The sequence below is a fragment of the Saccoglossus kowalevskii genome, chromosome 8, assembly GCF_978046115.1.
Source record: "Saccoglossus kowalevskii chromosome 8, keSacKowa6.1, whole genome shotgun sequence".
Classification (NCBI taxonomy): Eukaryota; Metazoa; Hemichordata; class Enteropneusta; family Harrimaniidae; genus Saccoglossus; species Saccoglossus kowalevskii.
The window spans coordinates 15,818,688-15,834,464 of NC_140648.1; the positions used below are offsets into that span (position 1 = coordinate 15,818,688).

The 15,777-nt window shown below is 35.5% G+C and overlaps 1 protein-coding gene across 1 annotated transcript; it reads right to left on the reverse strand.

The window, feature by feature from the left end:
* Nucleotides 1-4,925: 4,925 nt before the first annotated feature.
* LOC100370725 (tripartite motif-containing protein 2-like) lies at nucleotides 4,926-7,648 on the reverse strand. Its single transcript, XM_002738472.3, has one exon. The coding sequence runs from the start codon at nucleotides 7,618-7,620 to the stop codon at nucleotides 5,401-5,403; it is 2,220 nt and encodes a 739-aa protein (XP_002738518.1). The 5' UTR covers nucleotides 7,621-7,648; the 3' UTR covers nucleotides 4,926-5,400.
* Between the last annotated feature and the right edge of the window lie 8,129 nt (nucleotides 7,649-15,777).

Here is a 15,777-nt window from a genome sequence, read left to right on the forward strand (position 1 = left end):
ATAATAACGTATTGAGCATTTCGTGAATATGGGGTGAGATTAGTGCCAAAATTAAATATTTTCTAATTATTTCTTCATGATTATTTTTATTTCATTGTGTTTACATTATTATTACGTTATTGTTTCATTATTATACTATTATTATTTCATTGTGTTTACATTATTATTACGTTATCGTTTCATTACTATACCATTATTATTTCATTATTTCATTGTGTTTACATTATTGTTACGTTATTGTGTAATTATTATACCATTATTGTTTGATTGTTTTCATTGTGTTTACATTATTATTACGTTATTGTGTAATTATTATACCATTATTGTTTAATTATTTCATTGCGTTTACATTATTATTACGTTATTGTGTAATTATTATACCATTATTGTTTCATTGTTAATGAAAAACATACATAATGAAAAACACTCTTAACTCAAACTGATAATTTACTAAGTTAATTCAGGGAAACAAACACACTTGGTGCCACTAGTACTGACTTAAAGACAATGGTTGCCCTTATAAGGAGTGAAAACACGATTACGTAATCATTAAGCAGTCGGCTTTCAAACAAAAAGCATCATACTCTGCTCAGAAAAGTATGCTAGTGCTGTCAGTGGATTTGCAATAGTATTGAAAGTTATTATACATGTTATTTAAGCTTTAATGCTTAAGAATTCCCAAAATAGTACAATCATGTAAAAAAATCGGCACAACATGGAGACCACATAAACAACTAAAAATTACATTGAAAACTATCGGTCAAAGTGTGCCAAATTTTTATGTTATTTTTTCGAAATAGAGTGAAACACAAAACTAAGATACTGATCCACAGAGTCAAAAATAAGGTGGGCGACTTTCCCATGGGGAGACGATGAGTTAGCTAATTTGCTGAAATATTTATGTAGAAAATAGTCTCAGAAAACAGGGGCAAACTTGGCGCATACGTGATAACTAGTCTTCAAATTTTCATGTTTTCGCAGAAATTATTTTCTGAAACTAACACACAAGTTTCAATAATTTTGCATATCCACTGATAATACTTGTGATTTTAAGGAGAAAATGCATACTTTCCGAGCAGTATATTCATGTTTCCTGTTTGAAAGCCAACAGCATAATGATAACGTAATTATCTTTTCACTTCTTATTAGGGCAACCATTGTCTTTAAGACTGTTATCAATAGTCTGTTTTCTCCATTTCAGGGACATGCCACAAACAAATGATTATTAAATATTACTGACCTTCACAGAGTTGCCTGTGTAAAACCTCCACGTGTAAAGTGACCGAGTATAACGTGATTAAAAGTTACAGTGAAGTTAAAGGGCGGTAGTCGTCGCGCTGCGCATGTGCGAGATATATGGGTCTCATATAAACAAAAATGGCGACTTTGACTGTTGCGCAGATCAACGAGTACGAACTGAGACATTTCCAAGCTTTAATTAAGTAATTTTCATGTTATTGGAAGGCATCAAAGGAGTCACCGGCGGTAATCAGTGCAAGTCGTGCCCAGGTCAAACCTCATACTTATGATTGCCATTTGAAGAGCGCATTGGATTGTGGGAAAATCAATGTTTATCAACACAAATGTGGCACATGCGCAGCGCGACGACTACCGCGCTTTAACTAACGGGCCCCTATTGTCCTTGTCCCAGGGACACTGATTTACAAGCAACACTTTTAGAATTCATGTTGACAAGAAATTACAGTTAGTGATCTCGAACCTCACGACACTTTGCATATTTCAAATCCACCAGCAAATTTTAATTTTGGATATACTTCAACCAAAAAGTTTACAACTTCAGCACTATCAAGTCCAATAGGTATGCGTAATTTTCTTTCCCCCAATCCCGCTTTGATCAGTAATCGTCTACCTTCTCGACCTGGCGACGAATGCTGAATCTAGGGCTATCAACCATATATAGTGTTGTGTCAATAAATTATTAAATTATGTGACCATGTTATCATACTTTGATATTATTTTAATCACTTATATATTTATTGCTGTAAACCAATAGAACATTTGTACTTCTAAGGATGCAATAAAGTTATTATTATTATTATTATTATTATTATTATTATTATTATTATTATTATTATTAGTATTATTATGTTGGACGAGATACGTTGCTGTCGCCCTAACCATGACGAACTGCACGACGTTTTCTCGTACCGCATCTTCTAGTGCTTGAAGATGACCGGGAAACATCCCCCATAACGACGTCTTCCAAAATTTATTCTCATTTCGTCTCTGACACAAGCGCTCGGAACGTTTCTTGGATAACAAAAAATGACATAAAGTTATTATTATATGAGTGGTAGGGGAATGTGCCGGTGACTGACTAACTATGTCGATCCTATTTTAGGTAAATTTTTTTTGTCCAAGAAACGTTCTGAGCACCTGTTGTCTCTGATGGTGCTGCCCAGATCTATTCTCAGGGGCGGACATATGGCTTTTTCATCGCCTGGCAACCGTCGTGGTGAAATCAAAGACCGAAAACTCACATAAAACGGTACTTGTTTATGAGACTCCCCTGAACAATGTAACAGGATTACCCCTGCGTGTGTAACATATAGATTTAGGGACGACGTCAAAAGATCGATGTCGGATAAAAAATTAAGTCAAAACAAATCTTGGAGTATTTGGAGTAGTTCGCTTTTTTCTATCCAATCATGGACAAAAAATAACAGATAATGAAAAAAAACACATCCAAGACGAGAAAATGGTTTGGTCCGCGTGTAAAGTTTTTTTACACCCACCCGACAACCGACTGCTATGCCATACTACTGTTCGATTATCAATTTGTATTTAATGGTGAATGTAGTCTGACGCCATGGTAAATATTTATCAATTAAGTTTTTCATCCTACATTGAACTTTTGATGTTGTCCCTTAGTTGTTCAGGGTTACTTCGAAGTTGAGTTCGTACTGTTTTCTCGAATTTAGCTATTTTCACTGACCCTTCGACGGGCGTTCCACAGCAGCGCGCGCAGAGCCCATAGCTTGAGACTGCGTCCTATCTCTGTCACGATAGACATCCCTGTGAGATGCATATGGTGCTTCTTGAATTACAACTGATCACTGTAAAATATCACTAACGCTTCTTAAATAATTGCAGGCATCTCTGATGCTATCAGAGCTCACATGAACACGTTCTCTCCCGCCAGCGGACATGACAAGGTAGACCCTTAAGGCCTCCATTATATGTTTCTTTCATTTTACGGGTTAGCAAATATTTCCTATTTTTCAGCATGAATTTCATATCATGGGTTTGTTGACAGCTACATGAAATAATCAAAGGAAAATAAATGAATATTAAACTCATCCAACGGGCTGCCTGAAGGTGATAATAATTTTGGTGCTAGCTTAGGGGGTTGTTTATTCATTAATGATAAAATAACGAAAGATTAATGAAACAGTAATGGTATAATAATTTCACAATAATGATAAAATAATGTAAACACAATGAAATAATGATGATATATTAATTTCACAATAACGTAATAATAATGTAAACACAATGAAATGATAATGGTATAATAATGTAATTATAAAATAATAATTAAATAAAATAATCATGAAGAAATAATTAGAAAATATTTAATTTTGACACTAATCTCACCTCTTACATGAAACACACATTTTCTGTTTTTGATTGCGCCAAGCCGTTGTTCGTTTATAGTAGGCGATCAGTGATTGGTCAAGAGTTTGCTCTGCGATTACCATTACAATAAGCACGAATCGCCATACCCGGGTCACCATACCTAACGCTACAGTAACATTGACGAAATTCGAAATACGCCAAAATACTACAAATCAATGCTTGTTCTGTCTAATCGTGAGTTAGTTGTACTAGCATGGAAGCACGGGTACAGCGTCTCAGTTAATTGGTTGGAAACGTCCCCTATATTGTATGTTGTACGGAATCGTGTCGTGTCTCCCACATTAAAAATATATGACAATAGTTTGCGGCAGGCAATCCCCCCAAAAGGCAGTAAACTTGCCTCTTCAACTGAACGCATCCCGGGAACGCATCTCCCACGTTTGATAATTACGAAACAATGGCGACGAAATGAAAGAGAGGCTGTGGGAAAACCGCGGTGAAAATATTTTCACCGCGGCGTAAATATTTCTACCGCGGTGTAAATATTTCTACCGCGGTTTAAATATTCTCACCGCGGTGTAAATATTTCTACCGCGGTTTAAATATTTCTACCGCGGTTTAAATATTTTCACCGCAGTTTAAATATTCTCACCGCGGTGTAAATATTTTCACCGCGGTGTAAATATTTTCACCGCGGTGAGAATATTCTCACCTCGGTTTAAATATTTCCACCGCGGTTTAAATATTCTGACCGCGGTGTAAATATTCTCACCGCGGTGAAAATACTGGTGAAAATGTCGAAAATATAAAATAAAAGCAGAACAATTCTGGAGAAAATTTTGGAAATTCAAGAAAAAGCAGGAAAATACAAGTGAAAATGTCAAAAATTAGAAAAATCGTCAATGGCCCTAACAAGCCACCGTATAAATCAATATGTGTGGTTAATTTACACCACTGGAATATGAAAACATGGTGTATTATATAAATCACTGTCTGTGGTTAATTTACACCACTGGAATATGAAAACATGGTGTATTATATAAATCACTATCTGCGGTTAATTTACATCACTGGTATATGAAAACATGGTGTATTATACAAATCACTGTCTGTGGTTAATTTACACCACTGGTATTTGAAAACATGGAGTATTATAGAAATCAATATGTGTGGTTAATTTACACCACTGGAATATGAAAACATGGTGTATTATACAAATCACTGTCTGTGGTTAATTTACATCACTGGTATATGAAAACATGGTAAATCATAGAAATCAATATGTGTGGTTAATTTACACCACTGGAATATGAAAACATGGTGTATTATATAAATCACTGTCTGTGTTTAATTAACACCACTGGTATATGAAAACATAGTGTATTATATAAATCAATGTCTGTGGTTAATTTACATCACTGGTACATGAAAACACGGTAAATCATGAAAATCAATATGTGTGGTTAATTTACACAACTGGAATATGAAAACATGGTGTATTATATAAATCACTGTCTGTGTTTAATTAACACCACTGGAATATGAAAACATGGTGTATTATATAAATCAATATGTGTGGTTAATTTACACCACTGGAATATGAAAACATGGTGTATTATACAAATCACTGTCTGTGGTTAATTTACATCACTGGTATATGAAAACATGGAGTATTATATAAATTAATATGCATGGTTAATATACATCACTGGAATACAGAATTACTGTCTGTGATTAATTTACACCACTAGTATATGAAAACATGGTGTATTATAGAAATCACTCTCTGTGGTTTATCTTTCATTGTGCAAACACTTTAATGCACTGAGACCGTTGGTCTACTACTACCACATGGCCAAACGGCTTATCATCAGTGACACTAATACCTGCAGGACATTGCAATGCATCCTGGTCACTATCAATACGAGATACGAACACACCATGTGAATCATACTTCAGGACTCTGTTATTATTATAATCACAAACATACATATTGCCATCGTTATCACAAGCAACATCCAACGGACAACTGAACTCATTATTACCATTCCCCTGACTGCCAAAACTGAATAAGAACACACCATCAGAATTACACACCTGGATACGATGGTTGTTGTGTTCAGCCACAATGACATTGCCCTTGTTATCAATGGTTATTCCCCATGGATAGTAAAATTGACATTGCCCATTACCTTGAGAACCAAATGACTTGACATATTCCCCATCTTGTGTATAGATTCTAATACAATGTGCACTGAAATCACAAACATACACTCTGTCATTCACAGGACTGATAGCAATACCCATAGGGGATGTCAATTCCTGATTCCCAAAACATCTAATTACCTTACTGTTTTCATCACATACAACAACCTGTTTGTTACTATTATCTGTTATGAAGTAGTAACTTTCCTTTGATACTGCTACATGGCGTGGGTCAAACCTAGATGTAAAATTAGTGAACTGAAGAACACGTTGGTGTGTCCCATACAAAGAAAACAACTGAACTCTCTGATTACCTTGATCACATACAGCTGTCACACCATTCCCATCTACACAAACTCCCCATATGCCCCTAAACTGACCCATGCCTGAACCTTTTATGCCATATTTACATATTAACCCCTTATTAGGAATTATGGTAATCTGAGCCGGTGATCCCTCAACTGGTTTGTCCCACACTGAGACTGACAATTCATGTTTTCCTTCTACACTACAATGACATTTTAGAGATATTGTCCTGTCTTGGTTTTCTACAACTTTCACTTCCTGTACTTTCTCACTTGGTGAGCTCAGCTCAGCTCGGATCTCTTTTACGGCCAGTGGTCTGGACTGGTTACCACTGGTTGTCATAGAAACATTTATTTCTTCATTAATTCTAGCATACTTCGGCACATTTGTGATCTTAAAGTTGCATATGTGATAGAGTACGACTCCAAGGCTTTTGGTTTCATGGAAATCAGATCGCTGGAACTCAACATATTCCTCCTCTACTGGGTGTTGTTTGGTGTTAACTTCTATCAGTTGTCGTATCTGTGACGTCATACCCTTCTTTGCTGACATCATTTGTGCATCATTCCCATAATGCATTAGTTTTTTCCCAAAGTCACGTGCATGTTTCATATCATTCTCAGCTATTTCAAGTTCTTTAATTTGTGCTTGCAAATTTTGTTTCCGGGATTCGTATTCACGCTTCATCTCCACCATCAGGTGATTTCCATTTTCACGGATCTTGGCTGTGATTTCTTTAATTGTTTTTTCAGTGTGTTCATTCAATTTCTTCTCTTCTTTTTGAAATTGGTTCTTCAGAGATTCTGACGTTTTTTTCACTTCCTCTTTACTCACGTTTGCCTGCAGTTCTTTTTCTTGTAGTGTGTCCACCATTTCTACTAGGTACTCTTTATATTCTGATGCCGCATCATTCAGGTATCGGTAGTTATGCTCAGTCAGTTTATGGTCCAGAGCAGTGCACTCTAAACATATGGGGATATCACATGTATCACAGTAAAACTTGACTTGGTTGTCATGGTGATTGCTACAGTAAACTGGGGGCTGCACTTTAGCAGGGTCAGTGGCTCGTGTATTGTTGTACGTTTCAAGTGACATCAGACGATGATTCTTTAAACAAGAAAGTTGTTTATGTCCCTGCGTGCAATCGACACATAGTCCAACTGCACAATCCAGACACCAAGTCTGGGGTGCTGCTTTCAGGCAACTGCCACATTTGACTACTTTTGTAGAATCGCCACCTCGTTCATTTTCAATCAACCCAGCGAGTTCAGTAAGAAACAAATTTTTAGGGATACTTGCCAGTCCGTCGGTTAGGTCGTGACCCCTTCTACATGTGGGGCATAGGACGGTCTTCCCACCGGCTTTCGCAGCCAGCTTACCGATGCACTGCTCACAGAAGCTGTGTAAACACGGCAGAATTCTCGCATCTCTGTATCGCTCTGAACATATAGCACAGATCAGGGAATTTTCGTTGAATTCATCCAGTAGTTTTGACTCAGCAGTCGCCATATTGCCGTAGCTGTAATCGCTTTGAATGTTCGATAATATATTGATCGGGTATGAGGCCCCTTAAGACCAAGCAAATTGTCATTACATAGTTTTCCGTATATAGTATGGCTACCTGCTTTACTACAGCCTTAGAAGGTAGAAGGATTGAATCTCACACACTTCTGTCTAGTCCTGAGTCATGATATAATTTTGGATGGGCTATATTTGAAGACTTTGCTTTCACGCGCTCCATTTCCGCCACAGGTAGATAGTTTTGGATCATACGACATATGGGTTATTTTCAGCGGACACCACCATTTACAGTTATTAATCAGGTTATTAATGTTGTTATTAAGGTGTTCGCTTGTATTTGACCTATGAATAGCGGAGAAATATTGACCACAATTCTTTTGTTTTGAAAGTGAAGTTTCACATAATTATTGAGTGATTTAATTATTAATTTTGCGTAGTTTAACTTTTTACGAAATCTGACAACTGACAAAATGCAAAAAATGCCCATTTCTCATGGGAATTCATGTAAAACCATTATTCTATAAAAAAATAGTATAGTATTGGGAAAAAAACATATGCTGATTTTTTCGAGATTTTTACATATGGAAACATTTTAAATGGCTCATAAATTATCATTTATCAAACCGTGATTTGCTCTAAAAGTAGTTCGGTGACCTAGCTACCATTTGTATGCTGTGAACAACAGCATATAAAAACATATTGTAAAAATCATGGAAAACTGGTCAGCCGTTTTAATGATAGCCAACATAAACTATTGGGCCTCAATATCGAGTTTTGTGTACCCTGGACTGGGTACGTGAATTTATAATGTACTCGTCACTCAGACTCAAGTATGTGATAAATATCAGTGGCCTAAGTGGTCTTATTTCGCGGTGTATGTAAACGAGTACGCGGAAATTCGATGAAGTTCGGAGAATAAGTTTTGTGTTCGATGTTTAACTTTGCATGACTTTGAGATCACGTTAATTGCTAATGCATGGATATACGTCATGCACAGGAATTAGTCAAGTCGAAGAACTGGGTTAAACTGGTTGACATCGGGAGGGGTCACAATGAGGTCACGACGACTCAGACTCAGACGTGTTGACAGACATTGTTGCTCTTTTTAAAGAAGAATGCTGCTCACTAGACAAAATAATTTCATTTTCTTTATTTTTAATATGTGAAATTTTATGTCACGCGGATAAATAAAATTAAATAAAAATATGGGTTGAATATAGAATGTTCCGTCCGTCATTTTACTATTGTTTCCTTGAATTGAATTCAGTGTTTATAATTTCTTTATTTGAATAAAATATATCGAATCTTAATCGAATAAAATTTAGGTAACGAAAGTAACATTATTTATAAATAATAAAGTGCACATAAAGATATTAAATAAAATATTACGAATCTGTTTATTTAAAAACACAGCCAGCACGTTTTATTTCTGTATGATTGATTTATGATATTTATCTATTAATAATGAAAAAACACCGCATTTTTCGCACATAATGAGTTTCAACCCTTAAAAAAGCTATATAAATAATTGCACAAGCCGCATCCCATAATCGTTGATCATATTACATTGAAATTCGTTGTCACATCGTCTTATTCAACACTCGGTATGACTTGTATTTATTAAGTGACACATTCTCGTCCCTGCTCGTCTGGAAAATAAATATGTTACTTATTCACAGTGACATCATAATATTTATTCCATGAAAGACAGAATGTTTGAGTGATAACAATTTCAAACTACAAGATTATATTTCACGGTCTATATTACGTTTATTTATACATCGGTCATGTGATTGACAGCGCGAGTAGCCAATCAGCAACTGTGTTGCAGCCGGTGGTCTCTCGCATTAATGAAAGACAAGTCATAGTGTTACTGGTAATATCATAAAATACGTGATTTTATGACAATCGTGTACAATTTGACGAAATTTGGCTAGTTCGAGTTTATCAGTGATTTTAGTAAATTAAAAAGTTTAAAAAGAAATAAAAGTTTTTAACTTAATAGCCCGTCCGCAGAGATGAAAGAATAATAGCAATAATAACTGTATCCGTGTGACGAAATATAGAAAAACTGTATGCGCATGCGTACAGGTAATTCAATTAAACCCCCAATCTGATTAGAATCTGTGTTATATTCAAGTTGTAGGCGTTAATTGTATTTAAATTTTATTTTGTTTTATGCTTTTTATCATTTTATAATATATTATTTTTTTACATACAACTTCGGAAGTTATTTTGTATTATTTTAACTAACGCTTTTTAAAAATGTCAGCAAATGAATAATATATTAAAATAAAGTATATAAAAAATAAAGCGCTGCAGTCATCGCACAGCGCGTGTCCGAATTTAATGTAAACAGTGAACCTACACGCGTTGTGTACATCTACATGGGCACCGTATCAGACATGTACAGGCCACGGAGCCTATTTTAATACGTACGGTCACATTTTAATCAGGTTGATTGAACTCGCGATTTCTGTATTTAATTTAACGAACACTGCTGCTTTCAGTAACGCTTTATTTGTATTTTTCGATAAACGCTTTTCTTAATACTGATCAAGATGTTGAACGAGATTATTTAAACGTGTTCAAAAAATATACACATTGCTTCTTACATATTTAGTCACTCGTTGAAAATATTGTCGTTTAATATTTATTTTTGTAGCTGGGTTAGGAACTGGTCATTTTCTTCTGCTAGGAGGGAAGTGAAAAACGGTGGCTCCAGTGGTATTTTTGAATACATAGATGAGGGTGCATGTCATTTGACTAAAAATAGCAACTGGTATTCTAAGACACACCCCTACTCATAAATTTAAAAACCCAGAATTTATTCATTTTGCAATAAAATGTACAAAAGGAAAAAGTTGGGGGTAAACAGCCTTTTTTTTGAGAAATTGATAGTTGTATTTTAGTGGAGTGTCGCCATTTTGACACTATTATAACACTTTTACCACAGGTTCATATGGCAGCGATATGCAATATCTCAAAATCCAGCCTGGTGACATAGGCTGAAAAAATCATATATTGGTAATGATGGAGTACTTTTTGTTGTTCTGAATTATTTATAAAATCTGGGTTTTAAAAAGTGTCAAAAAATGCAACTTTTCTTTAGCATTGTTTTCTATGGAATTGTTCTAAAAATAGAAATTTTCAAAAAAATATTAGGACACGTTTCTCAAAAAGCTTAACTGTAACACACAAAATAATGTTATTTCATTGTACCCTGGGACATTAGCTTCATGATTGTACATAATAAACTAATTAACATTGTCATGCGATTTATGACCATTATTGTCAAAAATTATGACTAGGCTTCTACCTTAACGACCATTCTGTGTTTTACTTTATATCTGGAACGGCTGATTATAGTTCATTTCTTCAAGGGGATTCCAACCAACTGACCTGATTTTTAGATAACTAAAGATGTCACCTTGATTATCATTATGCTATATTTCTCAGCCAATCATTGGCGCGGTAACCAACTGACAGTGGAGGTGAAATCTGAGTAGTCAATTTCAGCCGTAAAAACCTAAAACAAGCGGTATTTTCACATCACAAGGCTGGCTTGACTACTCACAAAAACGTCATATACTTTTGATTTTTTTTTATAATAGTACGAAGTATAATTGTTTACATAATCACAGACCATCCAATTACATTGCACTTGAACTTGAGTAAATTTAATGCAGAGGCCGCGGCACGAAATGTTGCATGGAGGGGCGAGTTCTGCTCATCACCCCTTCGCGCCGAAGGCGCAAGCTCACTAGGGGGATCCATGGGCTTACACCTTCTTAAAAAAATTAATTCTAGACCCTCTGAAACGCTATTACCTGCATTTTGAGGGCAAATTTTGCTGACCCAAATGGGTTCAGCTTGAATTTCTAGGGGGCCCTCATGTGCCGCCGCCATTGATTTATTGGCTATCGTGTCATTGACAAAATCATACGTCGTATGTCCATGTCATTAGGGGCCCAAGCCCAAAGGGCGAGGCCCCTATTATTATCGTTCAGTTTTTTCTTTCTTTCTTTCTTTCTTTCTTCCGTAACTTTTTTCGTCGAGCCGTTTGAGAAAACTGCTGAACCAAATAGTTTGAAAATGCTCTATAATGATAGGCTCTACTATGAACTGGTGCAACATGCTTTCAGAATTTTGATTGGCCAATTAGTTTGGCAGCCATATTGGATTGAAATAAAACCGGAAGTGGCTGTTTGACCACTTTCTGAGGGTCTAGGTGTCTAGATTTTTTTTATGGTATATAGTACAACTCATGTGTAATAAATATCAGCAATAAAAACTTTAGCGGTCATGTGACTTTTCCCGCCATTTTGTTTTTCCTAAAAACGGCAAAAAACACTTAAAAATCTTCTTCTTCAGAACCACCAAGTAGAATGCTCTCATGTGTTGTATTTAGCTTCTATATATGAATCCGATTTAGGTTTGAAAAAATGTTTACGATTGGTCACGTGGTTTGGCCACCATTTTGGATTTCTTCTAAACAGGAAGTAGTTTTTTACTCTGGCAACACTTGAGGGATTATTTTCAATTTTGCTTCATGGCATCTGTATATCAAACTATTTCAGAAACCTAAACAAAATTTCAGATCAGTCACATGGTTTGGCCGCCATTTTGGATTTTAAGCAAAATTGACCAAAAGTTTGGGTAATTGTTTCTCAGAGACGATTCAACCAATCTACTATATGTTTTTATATTTACCATGCCTGGCCTTAGCTGCATACGAGAAAAATAATATTATTTTGATCAGTCACGTGGTTTGGCCGCCATCTTGGATTATGTGAAAATAGAAATTATGCAACTACATGTTTTGTATTAGTCTGATTTCTTTCAAATTTTGTATGTGCATTTGTGTCATCAGATGCATCATTTTGCCCCAATAGCACAATGTTAGGCCACGTGGCTGGGCACCCATGGGGTGGGGGCTTCTAACCTCATTAATATGCATAACTGTTATAACTCAAGCACTGTTGTAGTTAGGATGATGAATCCTGTGTTATTATGACAACCTTGAACAAGAGATTCGATTAAAATAACAAATGACCATATATGGTCATGTGAGCTCATTAATATGCATAACTGTCATATCTCAAACACTGTTGCAGTTAGGAAGTGGAATCCTGTGTTATTATGACAACAGTGAACAAGAGATTTGATTAAAATAACAGATAACCATATATGGTCATGTGAACTCATTAATATGCATAGCAGTCATATCTAAAACACTGTCGCAGTTAGGAAGATGAATCCTGTGTTATTATGACAACAGTGAACAAGAGATTTGATTAAAATAACAGATGACCATATATGGTCATGTGAACTCATTAATATGCATAACCATTATATCTTAAACACTGTTGCAGTTAGGAAGATGAATCCTGTGTTCTTATGACAACAGTGAACAAGAGATTTGATTAAAATAACAGATGACCATATATGGTCATGTGAACTCATTAATATGCATAGCAGTCATATCTGAAACACTGTCGCAGAGTAGGACATGTAACTAGTGTCATTATGAAGACATTGAATGAAAGATGTGTCCTGTGTCATTATGACAACAGTGAACAAGAGATTTGATTAAATAATAGATAACCATATATGGTCATGTGAACTCATTAATATGCATAGCAGTCATATCTAAAACACTGTCGCAGTTAGGAAGATGAATCCTGTGTTATTATGACAACAGTGAACAAGAGATTTGATTAACAGATGACCATATATGGTCATGTGAACTCATTAATATGCATAACCATTATATCTTAAACACTGTTGCAGTTAGGAAGATGAATCCTGTGTTCTTATGACAACAGTGAACAAGAGATTTGATTAAAATAACAGATGACCATATATGGTCATGTGAACTCATTAATATGCATAGCAGTCATATCTGAAACACTGTCGCAGAGCAGGACATGTAACTAGTGTCATTATGAAGACATTGAATGAAAGATGTAACTGACATTAGAAATGGCTATATATGATTATGTAATATATGATTATGTAATCTCATTATTGTGCATAAGAACATGGCTCATTATATATCCTGAAAACCATATTTTGATAACCAAACCAAGTAAATACATGGTACCAACTTCATTTTGACCTCATGTTACTGATAATTCAAGCTACCTGATTGTCTAACATGTGACCACATTAATTACGAAACAGAATCTTGTCAGCTTGGGCCCCGGTGACGCCGCTTGCGGCTTTAATCTTCTTCTTCTTCTTCTTCTTTCTTCCACAACTTCTTTCGTCAAGCCGTTTGAGAAAACTGCTGAACTGAATAGTCTGAAAATGCTCTATACTGATAGTCCCTAATGTGAACTGGTGCAATATGCTTTCAGAATTTCGATTGGTCAATTAGTTTGGCAGCCATGTTGAAATGAAATAAAACCGGAAGTGGCTGTTTGACCTCTTTCTGAGGGTCTAGGCATCTAGATTTTTTTATGGTATATAGTACAACTCATGTGTAATAAATATCAGCAATAAAAACTTTAGCGGTCATGTGACTTTTCCCGCCATTTTGTTTTTCCTAAAAACGGCAAAAAACACTTAAAAATCTTCTTCTTCAGAACCACCAAGCAGAATGCTCTCATATGTAGTATTTAGCTTCTATATATGAATCCCATTTATGTTTGAAAACATGTTTATGATTGGTCATGTGGTGTGGCCACCATTTTGGATTTCTTCTAAACAGGAAGTAGTTTTTTACTCTGGCAACACTTGAGGGAATATTTTCAATTTTGCTTCATGGCATCTGTGTATCAAGCCCTTTCAGAAACCTAAAAAAAATTTCAGATCAGTCACATGGTTTGGCCGCCATTTTGGATTTTAAGCAAAATTGACCAAAAGTTTGGGTATTTGTTTCTCAGAGACGATTCAACCAATCTACTAGATGTTTTTATATTTACCATGCCTGGCCTTAGCTGCATACGAGAAAAATAATATTATTTTGATCAGTCACGTGGTTTGGCCGCCATCTTGGATTTTGTGAAAATAGAAATTATGCAACTACATGTTTTGTATTAGTCTGATTTCTTTCAAATTTTGTATGTGCATTTGTGTCATCAGATGCATCATTTTGCCCCAATAGCACACTGGTAGGCCACGTGGCTGGGCACCCATGGGGTGGGGGCTTCTAACCTCATTAATATGCATAACTGTTATAACTCAAGCATTGTTGTAGTTAGGATGATGAATCCTGTGTTATTATGACAACCTTGAACAAGAGATTCGATTAAAATAACAAATGACCATATATGGTCATGTGAGCTCATTAATATGCATAACTGTCATATCTCAAACACTGTTGCAGTTAGGAAGTGGAATCCTGTGTTATTATGACAACATTGAACAAAAGATTTGATTAAAATAACAGATGGCCATATATAGTCACGTGAGCTCATTAATATGCGTAATCGTTATATCTCAAACACTGTTGCAGTTAGGAAGATGAATCCTGTGTCATTATGACAACAGTGAACAAGAGATTTGATTAAAATAACAGATAACCATATATGGTCATGTGAACTCATTAATATGCATAACCATTATATCTTAAACACTGTCGCAGTTAGGAAGATAAACCCTGTGTCATTATGACAACAGTGAACAAGAGATTTGATTAAAATAACAGATAACCATATATGGTCATGTGAACTCATTAATATGCATAGCAGTCATATCTAAAACACTGTCGCAGTTAGGAAGATGAATCCTGTGTTATTATGACAACAGTGAACAAGAGATTTGTTTAAAAATAACAAATGACCATATATGGTCATGTGAACTCATTAATATGCATAGCAGTCATATCTGAAACACTGTCGCAGAGCAGGACATGTAACTAGTGTCATTATGAAGACATTGAATGAAAGATGTAACTGACATTACATAATCATATATAGCCATTTCTAATCTCATTATTGTGCATAAGAACATGGCTCATTATATATCCTGAAAACCATATTTCGATAACCAAACCAGGTAAATACATGGTACCAACTTCATTTCGACCTCATGTTACTGATAATACAATCTACCTGCAGCTGATTGTCTAACATGTGACCTCATTAATTATGAAACAGAATCTTATCAGCTTGGGCCCCGGTGACGCCGCTTGCGGCT

Bases quoted from the DNA above. Each gene is read 5' to 3' on its own strand.
- LOC100370725 (XM_002738472.3), bottom strand. From the start codon at position 7,620: ATGGCGACTGCTGAGTCAAAACTACTGGATGAATTCAACGAAAATTCC.